Genomic DNA, 26017 nt, shown 5'->3' with positions numbered 1-26017 from the left:
CTGTTTATAAACCTCCAAAAAATGCTAGACCTTTCTGTAACAGATGTCATATGATTTATGGATGATTTTTTGATTTTCCAAGTAGTGGAACAAGTGGATCTCATCATGTTTTGAATTATTGGTTTTGATCTACTCAGGTCCATGCTTAAAGGGCAAGCAAACTCATTAATAGAAGGACAGTGACAAGGGCCTTTGGATATGCTAAGTTTCCTATGTTATTTTCCCTGTAAATTCTTTTCGTTCAATTTGCACACAAGCCCAATACCTATTAACTTCTATCTTACCTTGGGAGGCCATTAATACCAACAGTACCTCCTTGACAGGCAGACTTGTGGAACCTACAGTAGTCTGATTGAGCTTCAATTTTGGTTTTGGTCCAACTGCACTAAAGCCTCCAACTTTCTAGCTGAAGGGTATACCCAAAATGTCACTGAGACTACTTACAGAAAAGTTTATCTCAGTACTGCACCAACATAAAATCATTTGTTGGGCAAAGAAGAAGAACAGACTAGTAATTTTGTAGGGAACATGCCTAATTGAACCAGAGGGCTTTCCCATTCTGAAGGTATGTATAATTCCTGTGCTTTGCTAATGGCCATGCCAAGGTGGCCGGAGTACTAGAATTAATTTTCTTTCCTTTTTTCGTTGTCTGGGTAGGCCTCTATGTTAATCCTGTGCGTCCTTGTTAATAGTTTTCTTTGCTGTTCTTTAGCACAAAAAAGGGTTCTGGCTATCAACCAGATTACAGAAATGTACATGAACAAGACAATTGTGTTAAGAGCTTAAAACCTTAATTTTCTTTCTTCAAACAGCAAATACAAAGATTGTTATATATATTGCCTGCCGACATATGAAAAAAAGTTGGGGGAGAGAGAGAGAGAAACATGTCATGGAGAAGGGACTCTTTTGACTTGATACTTGCAGAAAGGTATGCTTGGGATTAGGGTTAGGGAAACCCTAAAGCCTGTGAAATCAGCAGGTAATTAATCTGAAAAAGAGATGGCATATTGAATCCCAAGAACAGTTCACAGTGCTGGACTTTTCTGCCCCTTTAGGGTACATTAATTCAAAACAACTGGTCCCCATAGTTAGGAGTGCCCGCAGTATTTTCCACTCTTATGTTCAGACAGCATCAACCACAACCTAGCTGATAGATCCCTACCTCTTAAAAATGGGCATCGACTTTAGTGCTGCGCATTTGCCAACGGTCGAGCGTTCATCTCTCTTTTAATCACTTGCGAGACGGGCTCGAGATCGAAATCTCGACAGATTAATACGCAGCATTCAAGTCCACCCCTTAAAATCAGATGTAAAGAAGGATCTTAAGGTATGGATAGTGAATAAGCTTGTATATTTTACATACTAAACTCTAGTGATATTGTGATCTTTACTCCAGCCCATGAGTGGTGGATCATTGAAGATTCCCTGAAGTAACTGATCCATCCCACTATTATCTTTGATTTATGACTTAACATGTATTCCCAAACTCCCAAGTACAAATTTTCTCAGTTGAGAAATCAGGTATAACATATTGACCTTTCTCCAATAATGGGTCACACTACAAAAGAGAGTCAAAAGGAGACAAGAGTAAAAGAGCTTTTCAGGCTAATAGACCATGAGAGCCACTTAATTACAACCTTGATTACACTTTGCAGTCTAATTTCTGGAATCAGTTTAATTTGCCTTAGATCTCCCATCATATTGTTACCTTTCAGCTACAGCTTGAAGCCAGCAACCTAGCATTCTGAGGCAACTGAAACATCACAACAGGGACCAGCTAACAATTGAACTTTCTAGAGTTCAGAAATAAGTAGCATGTTTATAACATAGCTATGCAATGCTTTGCGTGCACATGCCTTTGCTATCATCTTCCTCAACTTGGTATACATTTTGAATTAGTATTAAAAATGAGATCTGATTAATTAGTTGCTTTCCAGTCCTGCTGAATCATCAAATTTCATCATATCTTTTAAGGCTATACGTGTAGTTCAGTAAATTTCCAAGAAAGACTTTCTTCGTAGACACATAATCAATCTGAGGGAGGTGTGAACTGCTTCAAAGACACATCTTTATATTCCACTTTGGCAGTAAAACAAAATGGTTTCTTTGTTTGCAATTTCCGTTCTTTTCTGCATAGTTTTAAGCTCTCTTTTTTCTTATTTGTAAAAACCCAGACCAAGAAAAGGGGAAAAAAGAAAAACTGAGTCCTCAGGAATTAGAGAACAATCGATACTAGAAAATGGATCATGAAGTCTATCAGCTGCGCAGCTGCTGCTGCTCTCTCTCTCTTTCTTTCTCTGTTTGTGTTTGTGGATTTGTGCAAGGACAAGCTCTCTGACATACTGCATAAGGAGAGAGAATGAGAGAAACAAGACCGTTATTAAAGGACAGAAGAACAGAAGTGTACGTAAGATGGAGCTGTGTGGTTAAAGGCTGTCACTGTGTAATAATTCATAAAGAAGAGTGTTTGTTCACCAAAAAGAAAAGAAAGTTAAGAAGGCTCACTGTTGATGAGTACACTGCACTGCACAACCCTTCCCTCCCTCATTTACTTTCAATTTTCTTGCTGCTTTACTTTTATGGCAGAAGGGACGTGCAGTTCTCTTAACCTTCTTCTGCTACAAACTTTGTATTTTTTCACGCTTTCACAGCAGTGATTACGATGGGTTATGCCTTCTTTTTCCTTTTCATCCCTTCTTTAATTTTCTAGGGTTTGCACTGTCACTGTCATGGCTCAGCCTGAGATTCCATGAACCTTATGGATTACCCATTTACTCTTACATGTGTATTTTGTTTGTTTTGTACTCCCAACCACCTATGGTTGAGAATTCTTCTCTCTCCCCTCTTTTTTTTTCTCTCTCTTAGCCATTAATGGGCCATAATAGTGATGGTTGATGCTGAGGATAATGTTAGCTATAGTGATGGTGATTGTAAATTGCCAGTGGGATTCTTGGGCATTTAATTTTGTTTTATTTATGGTGGATAAAATTAATCCCATTTGCAACCCAAGTCCCACACGATTAAATTTTTTGCAGAAAGACACAGTCAAATAATTTTCATCTCAATCAGCTTATGATGGGTCTTGCTTGGGTCCTGCACGCTAAATGCGCAAGACCATCAAACCACACATTTCCAAGCATGACCCAAGCAATTTCCGCTTATGATTCCCAAACCAAAGCATAAAAAAATGATTGTTCAACCAAGCTCTCCCTTTAGAAATCTGGGGTTGGGTGCCACTGTATCAAGCATAGGGAGATGAGCACAATGAACTAATCACACAATATCCTTCACCCAAACCCTAGTTTTCCCTAAACATGATATAACTAGAAGAACTCAAAATTTTCTCTTTATGGAATTGCAGTAATGAAACATAACTACCACAATTCAGGAGTATGGTTTTGCCCACTCGATATATGCTCTGCAAACCTGCTTTTTGTTGTTCTTTCTTTACCCATATGGTGGGGCATGAAGGTTTAGCAGGTTCTCCGGCATTCTTCACAGGTAAAGCCTGCCTTTTCCTCTTCATGCATGTACCATTTAGTTCTTAAGGTCTCTGCTATCCGACAAGCAACACAGACTTGATACAATGAATTTATATGGGAAAGAAGTAAGAAATTGCTCCAATTTTGACGTTTCAAGTTTAGGGTTGGTTCACCTAAAAGCCTTTTGAGTGTTCAATCGTTTCCAATGGTGCCAAAGACGATTTTGTTGAGCAAATAAAGCTACTTAACCCTCACCCATAAGTATGAAAACAGTTGCAAAGTCTTGGTACATTGTGACAATGGCCTGCCCATCCTATGTTGACACTCTACATGGGATTTTCATCAAACAGTTAATGTATGTTCAATCAGTTATCAATAAAATACAAATTACAGGAAGTTGATCATTTCTCTTCCCATTTCCTGTACGAAAAGAAAAGACATCTATTCCAAGGAATAAGAGGAAAGCAAATGTACAAACATATGAGAAAAGGGGCAGACACTCTAAATTGACTTGTCATGAGAGCTACAACAAGGATGCCAGAGGCACATCTGTACACTGACATTGCTATATCTATTATCGCGCGATTATTTTTTTCACCAGAAATCCTCCATGATTCATGAATGCTGTTCACTAAAAAGTGCCGGTCATTATCAATTGAGTAATCTTCAATGACGGTGAAAATACTGTTCCATTGCTTTGACATCAAGTTACAATTGTAGTCCACAAGATAAAGAACTATTAACTATTGTTTATTTTTCACCCAAAAACAAACCAAAGGAACTTAACAAAACTTGTAACCTAAAAACCTTTGTAATAGAAATAATATCCTTATAACCTAAAGTCACTCAGTGGCTCTTGCCAACCTTATTAGGATTGATACAAATAGGAGGAAATACTATCGCAGGGAATATCATATTTTAACAAAGCTACCATTGTTTCCCAAAAACAATTGCTATCAACATTATAATGCATCCTTAAAAAAAATTATAAATTAAATGATCTGTCAAAATAACAAATGCATTGTGTAATCAATATATTACGTGTGGGTCTTAACCAGACTAATACCGTTAATTGCCGTTAAATATATTCAAATTTCAAACGTGAAATAACCAAAATGCTCCTCGGTTTATTTAATACATTGTGTTTTTTTTAAGATATGTATAATATTTTTTTAACCATATAATTGACGCTTAATGACCAATTTTCTCTTTTTAAATCTGAGGGGCACTTTGATCTCTTCACATTTGAAATTTGAATATATTTAACGGCAACTAACATTGTTAGTCTGCTTAGGACCTATATGTAATATATTGCATTAAGGGGATCCAACATTAGTTTATGGTCTACTAAAGAGACCCACACGTAAAAAACTCTAAAAACAAATTCAACAACATTATGTAACAAACCATGAGCGTTAAGAACCAAGGATTACATTATTTGGATTCTAAACCTAATGACATACTTAGGTGATCATCTATAGAAAAGTAAGGGGCCTCTCCACCTAGATGGACTGTGCTCCCATCCTCCCACATTTCCCTAAGGCTTGGCATGAGGACCGTGCTACCATCCTCCCATGGACAAGCCATATGTGAGTATGGGAAAATGGAAGAATCACCCGAATGTAGAGGATCTGGACTGGAGAAAAAACAGAAGATAGATAAAAGAAAGAAAAATCTTGGATCAGCACTAGATAAAATAGAGAGCAGAATTTCCAGAATCTAAGATGGAAATTTATAGGGTGTCACTCTTGATGCCTTGTTTGAACCCCCAAAAAAACAAATTTCTTCATGCTAAAAATATACTTTTGAAGGCAATGTGCTTAGAAAAACCATGAATTTTAATTTTACCCGAGAAAAATATCTTACCCCCAAAAAAGAAAAATTTACTCAATATAGTGACATGATTGACATCTCAGCTTCGTGAGCAAATCAGGGAACATACATAGCCGGTCATTTTTACCATCGCCATCTATCAAGAAAAATTATCTTCCAATATACTGATACAATGTAAGGAAAGGTTAAATCATTTAAAGGTTGAACAACAATTATTTAAAATAAATAAAAAAAATGGATAATTACTGTTGTTTTTCCTATACTATAGCTTAATTACTAGAAAAACCTTGCTCTTTATGAAATTATTATTATCCTCCTAGTTCTAACGGTATTAGAGACCATTACATTTAAATGTTTAATGTCTATTTTGTCCTTTTAGGATTAAGAAGTCAAAACACAATACTATCCTCATTTAAAAAAAAAACCATATCAAATACCAAATTTGTGTTTGCATTCTTATTATCTTAAATTCCCAAAAAAGACTACCTAAAGTATTATTTTTTGGGTTAAGAAAAAAAACTTCCTGAAATTGATAATGTCAAATTAAATATAAAATAAATAAAAACCTAATGGAGGTAGGAATTTCTTAAAATTAATAACATCAAATTGAAAAGTAAATAGCAATTGCAAAAACTAAAAATAACACTAAATTAAAAGGCAAATATAAAAAAACTATAAAATAAAAAACTACTAAATTAGAGTTAATTTTTTTCCTATCAAGATAATAATGTATTTTAATATAAAGCATAAAGAAGTAGAATAAAACCTTATGGTTGTTTTAAAATTTTAACAAATTGAATTTAATGTTGCTTCCAACAGTAGTAATTATAAATAAAGTCTGAAGTTAAATTAGTAATTTTTAAAAGTATAGGAGATAAAGTAGTAATTAAAATAGATGACAAACAATAATTATCCCTAAAATAAAATTTTTAAAAAATCACACACTATGTTAGCATTTGTGTTTATAATCAACGCATGCATTACAATGCTCAGTTCGGTTGACAAATAAAAACGTAATAAGGTTCAACTCCTCCCTACTGGAAAAATCTTTTATAATAACCCTCCTAAAACAACCGCCAAGTTAGAGAACTTACAATTATTATTAATTATTAATTAGATTAAGTTTCACCTCCCCTAATCCTTGAGAAAGAACATATATATTGCAGTAGACCCCAAAGAAATTTCTTTGGACTCATGACCTCTTGTAAAGACTGACTAAACTAATCCCCTAAGATAAATTGTTTAAAAAAGTTTCAAATATATTTATGAATAAATCATAATCTATTTATAATTTAAAAACAAAAAAACAAAAATTGCAGATATTTTGGATTTTCTACAAGGAGCACCAGTAAAAATGTATTTGGTGGTGATATTGTTGAGGACCTCACTAGGCTGTGCTGAGGTAGCCCAAGAACCCGCCCAGATCCAAGCTCGAAGCGAGGTAATTGCTGGCTACATTATATGAAATATTAGTAGCACCGTATCCACAGATCCGAACTTTTGGAGCAACAACAAGCGCTTGATCCTACATATATAAATGTGTCACATTGCACCCAGTCACCAAGTAAAGATGGTCAATAAAGTATATTTACTGAGACAACTGGTTCCAATTTAATTTGGAGAAAGAAATTAAACCTTAATATGCTTCACTAAAGTTTGAAAAAAAAAAAAAAAAAAACCTTCATGCAGTTACAACAGAAGTTGCATATAGATAATTATGCATAGTAATTTAAGCTGGCTTTCTTCTTTGCCTGCACTTGAATGATGCCTTCATTGAAGTCTTCATGCATCACCTGAAGAAAACCCATTTAATACTCAGAAACTTTCACCTTTCAGTGACAGGTAGACTTGACACACAAAAAAGGGGTCATGTTGGAGCTAGAAGCAATAATTGATGAAAACAAATGGAACTGACAACGCAAAGAAATATTGCTATCAAAAAAAAAAAAAAGAAGGCGCAAAGAATGGTCAGACACCAATGAGATGGTTAAAGTAGAATATGCGCCAACTGTGATACTGGCCAGTCCCCTTCTTCTCTAAACAGTCCAGGAGCCCCAGGCAACCCATGCAGGTTTGCTTCCTCTTAAATCTCCTACATTCTATTCTACATTTTTCACTCCCGTTCCTTGGGTGTCATCTAGGTTTGTTGAGCATCAATTATCAAAATACAGATCATTCACAGCTCTACAAATGGAAGAAAAATACCGATGGGTAACATTCATTGCCTGATCATCATCAAAGTGTCAGTCATGGAGGCAGCATAATATAACAATTGCGCAGCATGACTAACAAACAGGCAGCTACACCAATTATGGAAGGGTTGTAAACAAAAATACATATCTTCAATTGGCAAAATAAAATAGCACACACTATCTAATTTAATGGACAGATTTAGGTAAAAGAATTCAGACCTCAGTTGCATCCCTACGAAGAGCTAGCATGCCTGCCTCTACACAAACAGCTTTTAGCTGTGCCCCGTTGAAATCATCTGTTGAGCGAGCCAGCTCTTCAAAATTCACATCAGGGTGGACATTCATCTTTCTTGAGTGAATCTGCAGTTCCAAGAGGACCACAATATATAAGGTGGGGGATAGCTTGTAATGGCAAAGTTAAGACTCATTCTATGTTTGAGCTCACCTGCAAGATACGAGCTCTTGCTTCTTCAGTAGGATGGGGGAATTCAATTTTACGATCCAATCGACCAGAACGCATAAGAGCAGGATCCAGGATATCAGCTCGATTTGTTGCAGCTATTACCTATACTTCCACCACCAAAGTTTCCGTTAAAACGACTAAGCAATGATTAATAAAACTGAGGCAGCGAGACAGAAAACAACTGCTGTCTGTATTCAGACAGTAGACTATACAACAAATCCCTAAAATCAGATATTAGGAAGCTCATATAGTCTACAAAACTAAAATCCCTACCCGCAAGAAATTTCATGAACAAGTACTACCAATAATTTAAGATATCCTATATGTAATTCAAATAGTGTATAGCCTGGACAAGGTGATCAAGTAGAAAACAAATGAAAAAGTAGACATGAACAGAAGGGCAGGAAGTAACGACCTTTATCCGCTCGTCACTGCTAAAACCATCAAGCTGATTAAGCAATTCCAACATTGTTCGTTGGACTTCTCTATCACCACTCACTTCACTGCAGCAACATACATAACCAAAGAAGCATCACTGACGTTTTAACCCAAAAGAATCTTCTGTCAGAAATAAAAGCATAGCTTCCATTTTCGTGTCATCGTACTTAGGTATTGATGTAAACCAGGCTAGGGTTTCATTAATTGAAGTAAACCCCAGGTCTGGGTCCACCACAGGATCCTCTTTCAAGAGAATCAGCAGTCTTCTAGGGTTTGTAACGGCCTACAGTTGAAGGTAAGAGGCTGGTTATGGGGTTCTAGGATGTGGAAAACCAAGTCTGAAACCTTGCTGATTCATTAATTTCAGAATTGGATATTTGGGCTTAGGGTATCGGAATTTAGGGTTTTCATTGGAGTTGGGAGTTTCTAGGATTTGGACTAGCTAGGATTAGGGTCGAGTGCTGATTGGGAAATAGGGATGTTAAGCCTAAAAGGGTTAAGGTTTGAATGACAGGTTAGGGAGTTTTAGACTTTGAAAATTCTAGGGTTAGGGTTTCTTAATAAGAAGATTAATTGCAGAAAATTCTAGAGTTGGAGGGGAAGAATGGGGCTGGGACTTTAGGTCAAGGTAGGGAACTGTGAAGGGAGGGGTCTAGGTCAAATGGAAGGGGCAATTCTAGGTCGACAATGCTGCTGCACTTCCAGGTTTAATTTCTAGAAATTCCAGAAGCTGTAGCAGGCATTAGATGGAGAGTAAGAAGAAGAAATGAGAGGGGGAAGGGCTGGGATTAGAGTCTATGGTTAGGGGAAGAAAGGGGATTAAGGTTTAGGGGGTTTTAGAGCTGCCGCAGGGTCTTGGGATGGGAGATGAGGGCTTGCAATGGGGGAGCGAGGTTGACTTGAAAAAAGAACTGTGAGGGGAGGGACTTTAGGTCAAAGGTAGGGGACTGTGAAGGGAGGGGTCTAGGTCAAATGGATGGGGCAATTCTAGGTCCACAATGCTGCAGCACTTCCGGGTTTAATTTCTAGAAATTCCAGAAGCTGTCGCAGGCATTAGATGGAGAATAAGAAGAAGAAATGAGAGGGGGAAGGGCTGGGATTAGATTCTAGGGTTAGGGGAAGAAAGGGGATTAAGGTTTAGGGGGTTTTAGAGCTGCCCTGGGTCTTGGGAGGGGAGATGAGGGCTTGCGATGGGGGAGCAAGGTTGACTTGAAAAAAGAACTGAGGGGTGGGGGAGGGTTGTGGATGACAGAAGAGAAGAGGCAGGGGGCTGGGATTACGGTGGGGGGTTCTGGTACTCTACTTGGAGAATGACGTTGGAAGCTGGAATTGTGAATTTTCTGCAGAACTCCCTTCTTAAAGCTGCTGCAGGCTCCCTCTAGGGAAACCAAAACTCCATTAACAGCCGTTAACTCTCAATCAATTTCATTAATTATCCAGCAACTGCTGATTAGAATATTATGAGACTTATATTTATAGCCTTTAGAAGGACATCACACTAGTACTCTTAATTCGCAAGACAACTCAACCTAAAACTCCTACTTGACTAAAGACCCTAAACAAGGAACATTCATATCTCACTCTAGAAGAGTCCAAATTGAAAGAGTAGATACGGGATCCTTGCAAGAAGTAGGAAAAAACTAGAGGCTTCCTTCAAAACTTAGGAATCCTACCCTAAAAGGACTCTTTAATATCTTAACAAATACAGACTCAAATTCAAAAACAAAAGTAGATCTAGCGTGTAACAAACATACTGAACCCAAATTGGACTCAATTGAAAAGGTAGAAAATGGCCAAAATACCCCTGCTTCATCCCTGGGATTGGTTTACATAAGGTATATTTATCCGAATAGTTACTATTTAAGGGAAGAAAAATACATAATATGAACACAACGTACCTATCAAACCGCTTTGTTCCAATTGCATCAATTTCATCTATAAAGATGATGCAGGGAGACTTTTCCTTGGCAAGCTGGAAAGCGTCACGTACAAGTTTTGCTCCATCTCCAATGAACATCTGATGAATTACAAGTAGGTGACCAAGTGAACAAAGAGTTCATTAGTAATCACAAGTACAATTCCCTTAGTCACACACCACCAAACACAACAACACAACATATCCAATGATGTATATCATAATATAACATATATAGGAGAACTTAAGTAATGTACCCTAGGGCCTGAAATCAAGTTTGATAATGAAGACCACTGCCTATTGTCCATGAGGAGGTGGTTAACAGACAAGTAAGATGGCTTATTACTTGAAGGATGTATTCAAATTAGATTAGGAATCCTAGTGACCTTATATGGACAGGTCAAAATAATCTATGTTGAGTAACTAAATACTGCCACCACCCGTTAAGTAATAATGTTCAAACCTCACCCAAATTTGCATATTCATTTCACAAACAATACAACAAACATAAAACAAAAGGAGGACCTAAGATCATCATCAGACCACACTAGGGAAATATGACAATACTCGATACCAATAAATCCACCCATCTGTACCAAGGATCCTACCGCTACAGCATCCAGGGAGGGTCATAATCTAAATGTCAAGCTAGACAGGAATAAAACAAGTCAGGATAATGCATCAAAGCCAAATATCAATAAGCAAAAATAATCAAGTCTGCATCACGCAGGATTGGACATGTCACCCAGCTGCAGATCAGATCATTATCTGATTACTATTTAGTAATAACTGTTCTTTCATTTCATGATGCTGAAAATTCATAAACAGTACTGGCAAAGTTGCATGTGCAAATGCACCTATTAACTTGTACCCAAATGCGAATAACTGAAATGCACCCCAAAAAAATATGAATAACTGAAATAAGTAACTAACAATAAGTTGATGAATCAATTGGCTCCTATAATATGATGATTTTTCTTATGTCCTCGACTCCTCGTAATGAATTCCTTTGACTTCCAATATGGTCTTTTAATTAAAGGAAATACGTAGGTAAAGGAGGTGTTTACTGGGGGGAAAAAGGATATAGGTGGTACATTGGGAAATTACTACCTTAACTTAAAATAACTTAGGAACCAAAAAAGCATTTGATAAGTAACTAATTAAATACAACAATTAATGATAGATAGAATTTTTATTTTGATTTTAGTAACCAATAAATTAATTATGAGTTCCCCACATAACATGATGGAGTTAATATTTATGTAACACAAAATCACAAATTTGGATATTAATTAGTAATATCTATTCAATTAATGAATAAGGAATTTCAGGAAGTGAAAAAGCAGCCATAACTCTTCAATTCATGCTTTTGTAATATAGTATAGTATAATGTTGAATAAGAATGCCAGACATTTAAAAAAGGTAGCAAACAAACTTCAATGGAGTGGATATTGTTTTATGAGATACAAGAATTGAAGGGGTTTGGTAATAAGAATCTCCCTCCCATGAAGAGGAAAGCTTCTGCCAAGATATGTTTCAAAATCCAAAGTTACTGTTAGTGTGAAATCCCCCGGATTTCTACCCCTTTAACCCGTGGCTTCAAAATCAAGAAAATCGGGCCTCGAGTTGACAACAAATGCGGGTCATTCAAGTGGAGCCCGAAGGGTTGGAAATGGAACCAATGTTGGTGGATGACCCTTGTGATGACTCATCAACTCTCCTAAAGTTTAATTGAAGAGAGAAGATTAATCATGATGGTGTAAAAAGGGTGATCTTGGAACGGCCATAGATCGGTGATGGAGAATCCGATTGACGCAAATAAGGTACCAAACCGAAGAGCATCGAAAGACCTTTCCAACAAGCCAAATATCTCCCAATTTGGACTTCATTTGGCCCCTCAACCAGGGCCGGTCGGTCGGGCCGGTTGAACGGCCGGTCGACCGCCCCCAACCCAGTTCGGGGCAAAATCGGGTCTTACCCTTTAAAACCCTATTTTGAAGCTCTCTTTCACTCATACTTGGATTTTATGTTGCTGGGGGGGGGGGGGTGGGGGGGGGGGGAGGGAAAGGGGGGGGGGGGGGCGGGCCCCCGGGGGGGGGGGGGGGGGGGGGGGGGGCGGGGGGGGGGGGGGGGGAGGGAAAAACCACCCACCCCCCCCCCCTGGGGGGGGGGGGGGGGGGGGGGGGGGGTTGAATAAGGGGGGGGGGGGGGAGGGGGGGGGGGGGGGGGGGTGGATTGTTATATTTTTTTTTTTTTTTTCTTGGTTGGGGGGGGGGGGGGGGGGGCGGGCGGGCGCTGCCGCCCCCCCCCCCGCCCCCCCCCGCGGCGGCCGCGCCGGGGGGCGCGGCGGGGGGGGGTGGGGCCGAACAGGAAATAAATAAAAGAATAGAGGAAAATTCGATCGAAATGGGAAATTTCGATCGAAATGCTGCAAAATCCAACCGAAACGAATTGAGTAGTAGGCACAAAAGTACCATGGAGACCGAATTGGCGTCGAGTCGAAGCCCGATACCATATCGGGCGAACGCACATGCGTGGCTATAAAATACCCACCGACCGCGACATATCGCGGCATTTCGACCTACCGAGCCATACGCGAGCCATTTCGACCTCCTTTGAATTTTTGTTGATTTCTCTTGTTTTCATTTGCTTCTACACCTAATTTCTAGTATTCCATTTCCTTCAAACACTTGATTTGCTCCTCCATTTGTGCATTTTCTCAAATCTTGCAAGGTGAGTAACCAACTTCCTCATTTTTTATTTTTGTTTCATTTGTGCCTTAAATCATGTTAGATTGCTTCCAAATTTATATATGTTTACTTTAGAGTGATAATCTATGAATTTGTAGTGTCAAAATTATTTTTTGATTCTTCCTACTATTTTTTATTTTTCTGTTATTAAAATTATTTACTAAATTATGTATATTGTTAAAAATGTTTATGTATAGTACATGTATAAGCTTCAAATGGATGTATGTGAGAGTTGAGACACCATATTGCTGTGATGGTGTTGAATTAATTTTTTTCTGTTAATTATGTAATTTTACTGTATTTAATATATATTTAAATAATTAAAAAATATATTTAAATATTAAAAAATAATTAATTTCTGTTTTAAATTTAAAAATAGGAGAGTATTAGTGGAAGCATGTATGCAATTTTTGAGCATGTTGTGGATATTTTTAAGATAGTTAGTGTGTATTTTATATATTTTAAAATTATTTATATATTAAAAAATACTTATATAGTTATACATATTTTTTAATATTTAAAAATAGGAGGTTATTATTAGAAGCATGTATGTCATTTTTGGAGCATATTGTGGAGCTTTTCAAGATACTTAGTATGTGTTTCTTGTATCAGGCACTCTATTTTAAAGATGTCAGACATAGCTTGGGATCATGGAAGGCCAGCGACGGTGATAAGAGGAAGAGTGAGTGTAATTCGCAAGAAACAAATAGGAGGAGGTGGGGCCACTAGATTGAAGGTGCATCTAGCTGGTGGCAACGAGGGATGTAACGGGGTGCCCAAAGGTGCCTGTAGAGGTCAAGAAGGCAATGGCCTCATATATTAGTGGTGGAAGCAAAGAGGAAGAGAAGAGAACACGAGAGGGATGAGTTCGAGGATGCGCTAGATGACCTTCCGGATCCCGAGGGTTATGGTAGGGATGAGCCGGGAGACGGTGACCCGATCCGGAGGCCGATCGGTGAGGAGGGCGATGATGATGAGTAGGGAGCAACGAGAGGATTGATGACATCGGGGAGGCAACGAGAGGGTGCAGGTTGTGGGTCCTCTAGAGAGCCAGTAGGTATGGGAGGTGTAGGTGGCTCCCAAGTCCCTATGAGGAGGTCTCAGAGTGTCAGGCAGGAGGCTCCTATCCCACGGGCCCCTACAAGGGGTCGAGCTTCCTCAGCACATCCTACAGATCCGGATCTTGAGATTCTTCGCAATGATCCGGCCCTATTGCGAGGCACGAGCATAAACGAGAGAAAGTTGAAGCACTTATGGGGGAGTGTGAAGGAGAAAGTGGGGATGGCTTTCTCCAAATGGGCGCATTACCATAGTGTTCCAGCACATACGGCTCGGGGCCCTACTACGAGAGATATGATTGAGCGAGATAGGCGGGAGTGGGAGTGGTGTACGGGGCCCCACTCCATATGAGATATACAATGTGTATTTGCCTAAGCATAAAGAGGACATAAATGAATACATTAAGGGATTAAAGCCCATGTGGAATCATTATGGAGTGACTACGATGGTGATGGTTGGGTGGTCCCACTAGACAGTCCATCATCAATTTCATGTTGAATTGTGATGGGAGGACGGTGTTCCTCAAGTCGATAGATGCATCCGGTGAGAAGAAGGATGCAAAATACATTTACAAATTACTGAAGCAAGTGGTGAAGGAGGTTGGAGTGGAAAATGTAGTTCAAATTGTGACTGATAATGGCTCCAACTACAAGAAAGCTGGGTTGAAGATGCAAGAGAACTCCAGGTATCTAAAGTCTAAACATATAGTATTAATTTTCATTTGTAAATACATATATTTACATTACACATATACATGTACACTTTATAACTTTGTATTGATGGCTTGATACCTTGATGGATGGACAGATATAGGCTCTTTTGGACTCCTTGTGCTGCTCACTTGCATTGACTTAATGTTGAAGGAGATTGGAAAGGTCAAGCTTGTGAAGAATACGGTGGACCAAGCTCGACATGTTAGCACCTTCATATATAACCACACCTATGCATTAAGGATGATGAGGGACAAGTGTCAGGGTGAGTTAGTGAGGCCAGGCATAACCAGATTTGCTACTAATTGGGTAGCACTGCAGAGCTTTGAGAGTAGGAAGGCTGGCCTTAGGAGTATGTTTGCATCGGAGGAGTGGTTTAAGCGGGAGGGTTCTTCATCGGTGGGAGGAAGGAGAGCTCGGTTGACTATCCTTGATGAGAGTTTCGGCACAATGTGAGGATAGTAGTGAAGATGCTTGAGCTTTGTGGTGAATGTGTTGAGGATGGTAGATCAGCAAAGAAAACCTACTCTAGCACACATATTTGCTGCAGATAGATAGGATGAAGCAGCAAGTTGCTCGAGTCTACCCACGCGGCAACAAGAAAGTCCTTCAAATCATCAACGAGTAGATGGGAGTCTATGTTGCGGCATCCACTCGCATAAGGCTGGTGAGTTGTTAAGTTGTTAAGTACTTAAGTCTAGTATTTAATTTAATTTTCATTATGTTATCACACTATTAAGGCTTAAGCATTAACTATTCCCTTTTATGACATACTTTTTCTTACACAGCATACTATTTAAATCCCAAGTACCATTACAAGGACAATATTGGGATGAGGCAAGATTTGATGGATGCTGTCCAAACCGTAGTGGAGAAGTTCAAACCGGATACTGACTAAACAAGCGAGTCATCCTTATGGAGGTGAGATAGTGATTAGAATCATTTGATATTCACAATTCGTAGTTTTATACTAAGTCATTAACCTAGTAAGTAGTAACTAGTAACTACTAAGTACTAACTAGTTATTGTTTTTCTCTTTATATATTAGATAAAGGCTTTTAGGGATGCACGGGAGCTTGGTCGTCTGTGGCTGTATCGGAGGAAACCGCCCCGCAGCAAGTTCATTCATTTATTTCATTATACATTATACATTTAATTATTATATTCTATGATTCTATCTTTAATTTAGTTATTTAAGTATTAAAATGACTTGGAGTCTATGTTTGTTGCAGCTGAGTGGTGGTTGCAATTTGGACGTGATTCACACAACTGAGTAGGATTGCAAGCAAAGTGCTCTCCCAAACATGTTCACCACCGGTTGGAGCGAAATTGGAGCACCTTCAGCCTCATTCACTCAAGAGGCCAACCGAGGGGGAAGCGCAGAGGACCTTGCTACCTACACTATAAAGAGACGAGAGAGGATCATATTAGACAGGGATGGACAGAGAGAGCACCAATACGAGTTGGCCGACATATTTGAGATGGATGATGATGATAACCCGAGTGACGGATCGGGGATAGTGGAGACGGACGGATGAGGATGGAGGTCTTCCCAATAGTCGAGCGAGGAGATGGGGGCGATGTGGGGACCAGGCCCGGGAGGGGAGGCCACAGCGAGCCGCCGTCCCTCGTGCCACACCCTAGTGCATCCACCCGAGTGAGGATTTGATTTCGGTCCGACACCGAGAATGAGGTGACTGAGCCTCGGCGATGACAATGATGGTGATGATGATGACGGTGATGGTGATGATGGAGGGGATGAGGAGGGTGTGGGACCTCGTGATCGGGACAGCCGATCCGGGAGAGACCACCACCACCACCACCCGCCGGACGGAGAGTCGGGGGGAGGACGACCACCGAGATTCACGGAGAGAGCGGCCACCCACGCGACACGGGATTCGGACCAACCGGAGCCGCATCTCGAGGCAAAAATGTTCCTCCATACGAGGAAGGGGAAGGGGAGACAGCATGGCGGAGCACGAGGACACGCCATCAAGGGTCCACCGCCATCCGATGCCGAGAGCTTGGTGGGATCATGAGATCGATGAGCATTGATGATACTAGAGACTCCTCCACCCAGAGGACCGGATGGCAAGGCCCGGAGTCCTCAAGATCCGCCGTGGAGAGTATTGGTTCTACCGAGTCGACTTATGGTTATGGCCATGGTTATGGACCAATGGTGTCCCCCGGCTATGATTCGGGTCGGCCGATCGCCACGACTAGAGCCTATGGTATGGAGCGGCCTAGGAGCTATGGTGTCCCTCCCATATCGAACGAAGCACACTGCGACCATCGGATCCATCCTCTCCAGTCCCGAGAGCCGGGGGGGGGTGGTCTTTCATTTGTGAGCGGATCTTCCACACTATCCACACCCACAGGCCCACCACCACCGCCTTTGGAGATTCACAACTCCCACCGTTAGGGAATCTTATGCATGTGGATGAGGCCACATACGAGGTGCGTTTGACTATGTCCAAAACTATAGGGGCGGGGGCAAACATCAGGGAGTTATATTGTCATTTGTATGGGGTGCGACGGAAGAGGGAGACCTTCGAGGCTTGAATAGAATAGACTTGTAAGCAAGTTGTAAGTTGTAAGTTGTAACTTGTAAGTAATAACAATACAACTTCTTCTCCGATTCATGTACTATATACTTGGAATGTTGGATGTTACATTTTCGTAGTTTTTTAGTAAACTAGTAGTTATTATAGTGTTTATTATGTTTGAAATAGCTAGTATGCAAAAATCCAAATCAATTTGAGTGCATTGAGGCTCGAAATTGAGTTTTCAAGAATCGAAAAAGTATCGCAAATTGACAACCTATCGACCTTTTCCAAGGTCGAAATGTTCATTGATCGCTGGGCCCCCTCGCGGGGTGGGGGGCCCCCCTAAGTTTTTGGGAGGGTGAAATTGTACGCGGAGGGGGGAGGGGGGGGGGGGGGGTGGGGGTGGGTGGGGGTTTTGGGGGTTGTTTGTGGGTTTTTAGAAAAAAAATAAAAAAAAAAAAAATTATAATAAATGTCATGGAGCCTTTTTTGGTTAGTGTTTTTTTTAATGAAAAACACCGACGGGTGGGGGGGGGGTGTGGGGGTGGGGGGGGGGTGAGGGTGGGAGATGAGGGGAGGGGAGATGAACATTTTGTTGGGTTGTGTAAATTAAAAAAAATAAAAAAATAATATTATTGTTTTGTTTTTATTATTTTTTTATGATGTTGGGGGTGTGGGGGGTAGGAAGGTAAGCAAGTATCTTTGCTTCTATTTTCAATATTCTTTGAAAACAATATGAGAATGTATGAGATGGATGAGATTGAATGGATTAAGTGTTTTCTTTTATTTTCAAATTTTAAATTATTGATATGAAGATATATGGATGATGTTGAATTAAATTACTCTTTTTATTTTATGTTTCAAACTAGGGTTGTGGGTTCGCCCATTACCTTAGTGAACTTACATGAGTATGCATCTAGACCTAAGTACATGAATGCTAAGTGTCTAGAAGTGTTTGGCTAGGTAACCTCATGAGTACTCCTACCCTTCTAGCATGGGTATTAAAGCCAGTTAACCCGTGATGTTAGTCGTTGGGTCCTGAGCGTCAAGCAGGCCCACTATCATCATAGAGAGGTAGGGTTGCATATAATAGATAAGGGCTCCTGGGCGCTCAAGACCGATGAAATGATCCGTGAGAGGACATGGAGAGCATCTTGTCCATTATATGTGGATGACCACTGGGTTAAGGAATGGGATCCAACAGATGCCTCCCATTGAGGATTCCATTCATAGGTGGAAAGGTATTGAACCAAAAGGGCACTACGCATGAGGGGAGATATCCGAACCATATGTAGTACAACACGAGACCGTATGACTTTGCACTGGGCTAGGATTATCCTTAACACGAGTCAATCTCATACCAAACGGTGATGTGAGAGAGTGGTGACCTATACCCCAACCATGGCTTGACAGGATTTTACCCAATAACCGCGGAGAACCCAATAGACGTCTCTTGTTGAGGGAGAGTGACTGAGACCGCCCAAAGGAGATTGGTGTACAAACTTAATGTGTGTCTACCATAGAGACCTCATGATAGAGTTAGAAGCATAATATCATAATCATTCATACATCATATCACTATCATTAATTACATTATCAATACTCAAGCTATATATGTGGTGTGGGATCTTAGGTACGAATGCATGATATGATGTGAAATCTTGTGGACGAATGTATGATAAGATGTTGAGTTGACCTCACTGAGTTCTGTTGAACTCATTCCTTTTTATATGTCTGTTTCTATTAGAATATTCTGCAGGTTATAAGGACTCTTTCCAAGTGGAGGATTCAAAGCCGGCAGGCTTTCTTGAAGGAGTGACTGAAGAAGATGTAGACTTGCATGGAGTTTCATGCCCGTGCAAAGATTGTTCTTATGAGGTTGGATTCCATTAGGGAATCAATTTAGTTTAAATTCTGCTATGACAATCTATGCTTCCTTCAAACTTTGGTGTCCATTTTGATTAACTTTAGATAATGGATGATTGTAACCTTTTGATAATCCAGATTTAATAACTTATTATTAAAACTTGATTTATTCTTGTCCTTTTAATTATGCTATATCCTATGTTGTATGGAATTGTCACTGAACCTAGGTCCTGCGGTGTATCACCCCCACGGGTATTCGGGTATGGCCGGATCCGGCTGGGTGGGGTGTGACAATTAGGACCCTACAACTTCCCCTATCGAACCTTGAGTCCGCACCTGCAACCAGCCCCCTCTCTAATGGTGATTTTACTTGAAACTTCAGCTCACAGCAACCCTACAACTCACTCAAACACACAGTAATTGAAATGTATACACAAGAATGTAACAGGAACTCTTCGATTAACTAATAGACAATACGGCTCAATAAATCTGCAAATACAAGCACTCCCACACCCCTGAGTATTCGACCTCAATCACCCCTAACCTGAGAGATTACCTCTCCCCTATGAGCACAGTTTGTCCCCTTCCCCTTAAAATTCTTCCGCCTCTCTCTACCCCCTTTCTCTCAATATAGCCAAAAGTAATCCTAACAAACTAACAACCCCCCCTTTTCCACGTAGGACAGCATGGGATGGGTGCTTTTCAAATGAGATTTTGCCACCTGTCCCTGTAGCTGATCCTGTCCCCCACATGTTTATTTTAATACCCTACAGCTCCCCAACCCCTACACCCTCAACTTTAGGGTATTAACAGGGAGCTAACAGTGTAGACTGTTAGAGACTGGACTAGAACTCCTACAAGTTGGTAGACATCACCAAGGTCAGGACAGCAAGATGGCCTGGAAGAGTTGACTCATCTACTAATATACTCTATAATCTGACATTCAGCATCCGAGGGATACTCCCTTTCGTGGGATTACTTTGATTGGAGCTTGCAAAGTAAACTTTACTCATAGCAGGTGTGGGTGGAGTTACTCTTGGATAATGAAAAGACTCTCGTGCTACTGTTTGTTCCCAGGAACCACTTTTGCAGAGCAGATACCTTGGATTGGTAATAATTGCTACCAACAGGGGCTGAAATGGCCTAAAGTTGAAGAAAAAGCCAATTTAATCAGCAGATAAATGAGATTCGGAGAAGTTGAGCTGCATATCTCCTATCTTCTTAGATAGGCCATGTCTCCCTATATCTCCAAAAAAATTCATTTCAATGGAGGATGCATTTGCAATATTTGGTTGATGAAGACTAGTTTGATTGCAAAATAGTTACCAGCTCAGTGAAAACTCTTTATATGAGTCAATTGCTTTGATCAGACCAGGCAGTCAAAAGAGGAACTTGCTAACAAGGTACCAACAAATGTAGTAGACAGACCTACCAAAGAAGTGGAGTACACAACATGGGGTAGCCATGAGTTATGTACTACTTGATCAAGTAGAACAGCCACCCAGAAACACTTAACAGGACAGTAAGTCTACTTTGATTAAAAAAATTGAATCAGATTCAAATATACAAAATAACAAGGTCCAATTTATACCTAAAAAGGGATTTCACCTAAAGAAACAGAGGACATGTAGACTTGCTCCTGGTCTTATATGCTCTCCTACAATGATGCATACCAACGACTTCATGGAGGAATACAACACAAGAAACTACAGAACTACCAGGGTAAAAGAATCAGAATATTGGCGCAAACTTAGAAAATGATAAAAACAGATTCATGTATTGAATGAAGCTAAGACGACATTGTGGAGAACCAAAAAAGACTACATCCCTATGAACTGAAGAGCGTAACCAAAAATTGACGAGATGACAGAAAAATTATCCTTCCACAGTATACTTGCCTCTTTATACAACAGAGTAATATGCTAAATGCAGTCCTGATTCCTGAATATAACAAATTGGTCCTATTTGTTGTCTGGATGGACTTTTAACCCTTTGGTCAATCCTAAATGCCTACACTAGAAATTAGGAGAGCCAGTACCATTCATGCTGCAACTAATATATTGAAGTTTTTAAGATAAGGCTTCATCAGGCTCAAAACTTTGTAAGAAATCCTAACACCCTACGATATAAACAGTTTTATAATGAGAAACAGGACTGAGCAGCAGTTAAAGAAAATAAATGTTGCTCTATACAAGTACGAAAAATAAATGAAAACTGAGTGCCATATTAGTGCTTTTTCTACAAGACTGGATGCAAGATTCACTGAAGCACATCAAAAAGCAATTTTGAAAAAAGCATTAGATAATAAACACGTGTTTATAGCACCAGTTGTCAAGAGAAATGATCATCAAATAGATTGCTTAAACAATAACGATCTATGTGTTTTCTGGAGGAGAATAGTTACCTGTACAAGTTGTGGACCAGCTAGCTTCAAGAAGGTGGCATTTGTCTGTGCTGCACAAGCACGAGCCATTAATGTTTTGCCAGTTCCTGGAGGTCCATACAGAAGCACTCCTTTGGGTGGACGAATTCCTAGCTTTTGAAACCGCTCTTTATGAGTCATAGGCAACACAATAGCCTCAACAAGTTCTTGAATCTATTGCAAAAACAATATAATAAGGTAAAATGAAAAGCATTAAATATTTAGTTAGTGATAATGAATTCATGATCCCTGAAAAGCATATCTAAAACCAACATTTACCTGCTTCTCCAGCCCCCCAATGTCATTATAATCTTCAGTGGGTTTTTCATCAACTTCCATAGCCTTTACCCGTGAATCATACTCAGATGGAAGGGTATCCAAGATCAAGTAGCTGTCCTTGTTCACTCCCACCAAATCACCCGGTTTCAACTTATCAGGGTCCACAAGCCCAACCACAGGCAGAAAGATTGTCTAGAACCAAGATTGGCAGCACAAGAAGTGAACTCACAAGTAAAAAGCATGAAATGAAGACCATTACAGATTCTTTTCTTCTCAATAAGCATCCCGAAGAATATAGTATGAATAGCAATGTCATGAATGATGGTGCAACCCCCAAAAAAAATTTCAAATGAGAAGATAATAAATATCCTCCGAAGTTACAATCTGTTAGTAAGACATAAAGGGCAAAATAGGAAGAAGGCGTTAATTCTCCAGAGAGGATCTGCCTGAAGTGAGACTGTGAGAGTGCCTACAGGACTCTCTCATTGCATAGAAAGTTTCTATTCTTGAGTTGTATTCTTTTCTATTCTCATAGAATAGAAAATTCCATACTAGGACTCTCACTGGACTTGGGACCCTCATTCTAATACGGACTCTAACATAACTCATCCTAGGATAATCCAAATCACAAACCATGAGTAGGACAGGACTCCTTGTAGAAATTGGATTACAACTAAAGGAATCCCTCTCTAATTGGGACTTCTAAATTCACTGGGACTCTTCAATAATTCATCCAAAACTAAACAAAAGCAGAACCAGTTTCTCGATAGAATTTGGGCTACTATTAGAGGAATCCCTCTCTAATTGGGACCCCTAGTTAGACAAGAACTCTTTCATAACTTAACATAGAAGGAATCCTGTAACAAAATCAAGATAGATTTAGACTCCTAACAATATTCTGATTCGGACTTGGTCAAATTGGGTTGGAGTAGGGGCACCCAAAATGACCAAAATGTCCCTATGCTGGTCAAGTTTCCTAGGTTGCTCGCTGGCTGCAGAATACAGGCATCCTCCTTAGGACTTCTTTGGGTGGTCCTAGATCTGGTTCACATCCGAAAGTTTATATTTTTGAGTTGTATTTTTTTCTATAAATAAAGTGCTGTTTTATGAAATTTCTCACATTGAGAATGAGGCCTCTTTCATTCTCTTAACAATTCTTCTTCTTCCTCTCATTCTCAACCTGTCTTTCCCTCTCTTTTTCTGATCCTTGACACAGTCAGCAATTCAATCCCAATAGATAACTTAGACATCTAATCTTAGCCAGCACTGTGCGAGTGCCACATTACATGCATAATTTTGGCCCTGTTCTAGGTACTTTTTCCGATATTAAGATATGTTTTCCATATTAAAGGCACATATACTTTGTCATCTGGATAGAAACCTGTATGCCTCAGGAATTCCAGCATTGGTCTAGTTGCCAAGGTGTAACAGCACCTTAACAACTACGCATCCAATAAAAATTACCATCTATAATATGCAATAAATAAGACAATTTGACATTAAATAAAATTTAATTTAAAAAAAAAAAAAACCCTTATCAACTAGAATAAATACAAGCAGGACATGAACGGTGAAATTTCTTCACAGACCTGCCGTGTAGATGTCTTTAATACAACACACTTCCCCTTCCTTTGAGAGTCAAGATCAACATTAGCACCATCTTCTTCCGCCTCATCTTCAGGATTCATTTCCAAAATCTAAAAGCATTGACAAATTGATATTAGAGTTTTGTCAACGGAAATATCTCAGAAAAAGCATGTGCTGCTTCAAATGATATAAATTCAGGTTAAGGAAGAGAAGCATGAAAAAAACATCTACAAGCTATCGCGATACTCAGCTGAATAAGATTTGTCACAAAGATCAGCAAAAAGAAGAAGTTTAGGGGAAATTATCGGTATAGGCATTCTGTGCCTTATATTTGTGCAATAAAGATCAAGAAATTAATCCTTTTAACAGTTGGTAAATCAGAGAGGGGAAGAATACGATAAGAAATACGGTTTGGTCAAATTCACAATGAAGAAGTAAAAGTATAGTTAAAATAATATTGCATCAATAATATATTGACACGTTTTTTATATAATAATACACAACAACGTTGGTATAATAAGCATTGTTCTTGGATCATTCCAGGAAGAAAAAAACCATAAAGCCAGGCATAATATGTTTACCAGAGCTTCTCCTAAGGAAGTTAATATGCATATCAATATCAACTGACAAGCAACACTGTTAATAAAAAGTTTAAATCGCAAAATTCAAACTCATGACTTTAAACCAGGACCAGGTTCCATGAGGCACCACACCCATGTGTCATACAAATATTCAAAAACTCATTAGGTACTTGATGCCCTAGTAGTACTATTCTAGTACGACAGATTGCATTACCATGACAACAGAAAATAATTCCAACCATGAACAAGAGGAATACCTGAATGTTCTAGTGTTTAAAACTTGATTTACAATGCATGCCCTCGGTGTTCAATCCTAAGAATACAGAAGAAGAAAAAATCCAGTGGAGAATGTCTAGCCAAAACCAACCCTTAGTGCTTACATATCCAATCAAAACCAGCAAACCCTGCTTCGATAAATACATAACTATATCACTGTCAGCAAGAACTACCATTAGCATCACCTTTATGTCCTAATGAAGAATTCATCGAGAAGTTTACTTCTACTTCAATGATCATAAGAAGCTTCACGCATTTTCTTGCCCAACTTTTAAAAACAATTAAAAGATGTTACCCCATGGGAATTGTGTTGGAAATAGAAGGGCCAACATTCTTAGATAACCACTGAGCAGCAAACTAACTAATAAGCAACAAGTCCAGAAATAGCTGTCTCCAACGGTCCACATAAAGCCCTAACGAAACTAATATTGAAAACAACAACAAAATGGCATAGTATGCGACTGCTCCTACTACTGTGACAAGCTACAAAGAAAAAATAAGCGCCGCAATTACATGAAGCTAATTCCGATTTGCAATAAAGACAGATTTGTCATATGAAATCCATACACCGAAAATTAGAGAAAATCTAAATTTGTACCTAGCGACTCATAGTTGCAACCATATAGCTTTTCAACTTAAAAGGAAAAGATAAATCACCTCAACTATGTTGCCGACCAAATAAGGTAGCTGTTTGTTGAGCTTGATCTTCTCCTGATTCTCTTTTATCTTATCCTTAAAGGAATCCAGTTCAAGATTCGTCCTCTGCAACTCTTCCTGAAATAACGGAGAACGAGAATGATAAAACCCTGTCACGAAGATAGAGAAATCAAAAAACACTATGGCTCTATTTGAAATCATTTGCCTTGAGGATCCGGATTTCGTTATCGAGAAGTCGAGAAGCCCTAACAATATCGTCAGTAGACATTGATGAGAGCTGGTCCTCTTCTAAGCTGCTGTCTTCAGCCATTGCTGAAGCCATTATCGAGAGAGCGAAGGAGTAAACAGAGAGATGAGTCGAACAGGCAGGCCTAACTTTCTGTCGAAGAAAACCTTCAGATCACCGCCCACAAGTTGATGGAAAGGCCAGGCCTTTGCGATGTGTTTGATTATATGGAAACTGGTAGAAAAGAAAAACAAATCTTTTAATTTTTTTAATATGCTGGTGAAAAAGATGAAAAATCTCATCACAAATATATAGAAAAGGGAGTGACGGAGATGAGGCGTCATGTTCCTCTTAATTAATGAAGCTTTTATTATTAAAAAAAAACCCCAAAACCATGGAATTTAAAATAAATTTATCTTTTACTTGACAAAAGAAATAAACTACCACTAAAAAAAGAAAAGGAACAAATCAAAACCTTATTCTTTTTCTGTTTCAAAGAAGATGAAAAATCATTTGAGTTTTTCCCTTTTCAGTGATGATTAGTATGGACTTTGGACGTGGGTTGGTGTCATTTTCTAGTAAGTATTTGGTTCAATTTCAATACGTTTCATACATTGAACAGTGAAATCAAAATAAAATCGAATCAAGATGAGAATTGGCTTGAAATCCAATCACTCAAAATTTGACTCATTTCTTTTTTTTACCTTAAGAAAATTATTATAAGAAAATTTTGAA

At 39.3% G+C, this 26017-nt stretch overlaps 1 protein-coding gene across 1 annotated transcript; it reads right to left on the bottom strand.

Moving 5' to 3' along the window:
• Positions 1–6750: 6750 nt before the first annotated feature.
• On the bottom strand, positions 6751–25483 carry LOC149020834 (26S proteasome regulatory subunit 6A homolog). Its single transcript, XM_089149047.1, has 10 exons — positions 25262–25483; positions 25057–25173; positions 23545–23652; positions 21956–22147; positions 21659–21850; positions 10307–10425; positions 8386–8473; positions 7953–8072; positions 7727–7867; positions 6751–7108 (listed from the first exon to the last, which is right to left on the bottom strand). Exons 1-10 carry the CDS (start codon positions 25376–25378, stop codon positions 7031–7033), a joined length of 1272 nt encoding a protein of 423 aa, XP_089005173.1. The 5' UTR covers positions 25379–25483; the 3' UTR covers positions 6751–7030.
• Positions 25484–26017: the final 534 nt, after the last annotated feature.

The sequence above is a fragment of the Hakea prostrata genome, chromosome 3 (assembly GCF_041222555.1).
Source record: "Hakea prostrata isolate BN-2017 chromosome 3, UWA_Hpros_2, whole genome shotgun sequence".
Lineage (NCBI taxonomy): Eukaryota > Viridiplantae > Streptophyta > Magnoliopsida > Proteales > Proteaceae > Hakea > Hakea prostrata.
Note: the sequence above shows the minus strand (reverse complement) of the source record. Positions and strands in the feature narration are given on the sequence as shown.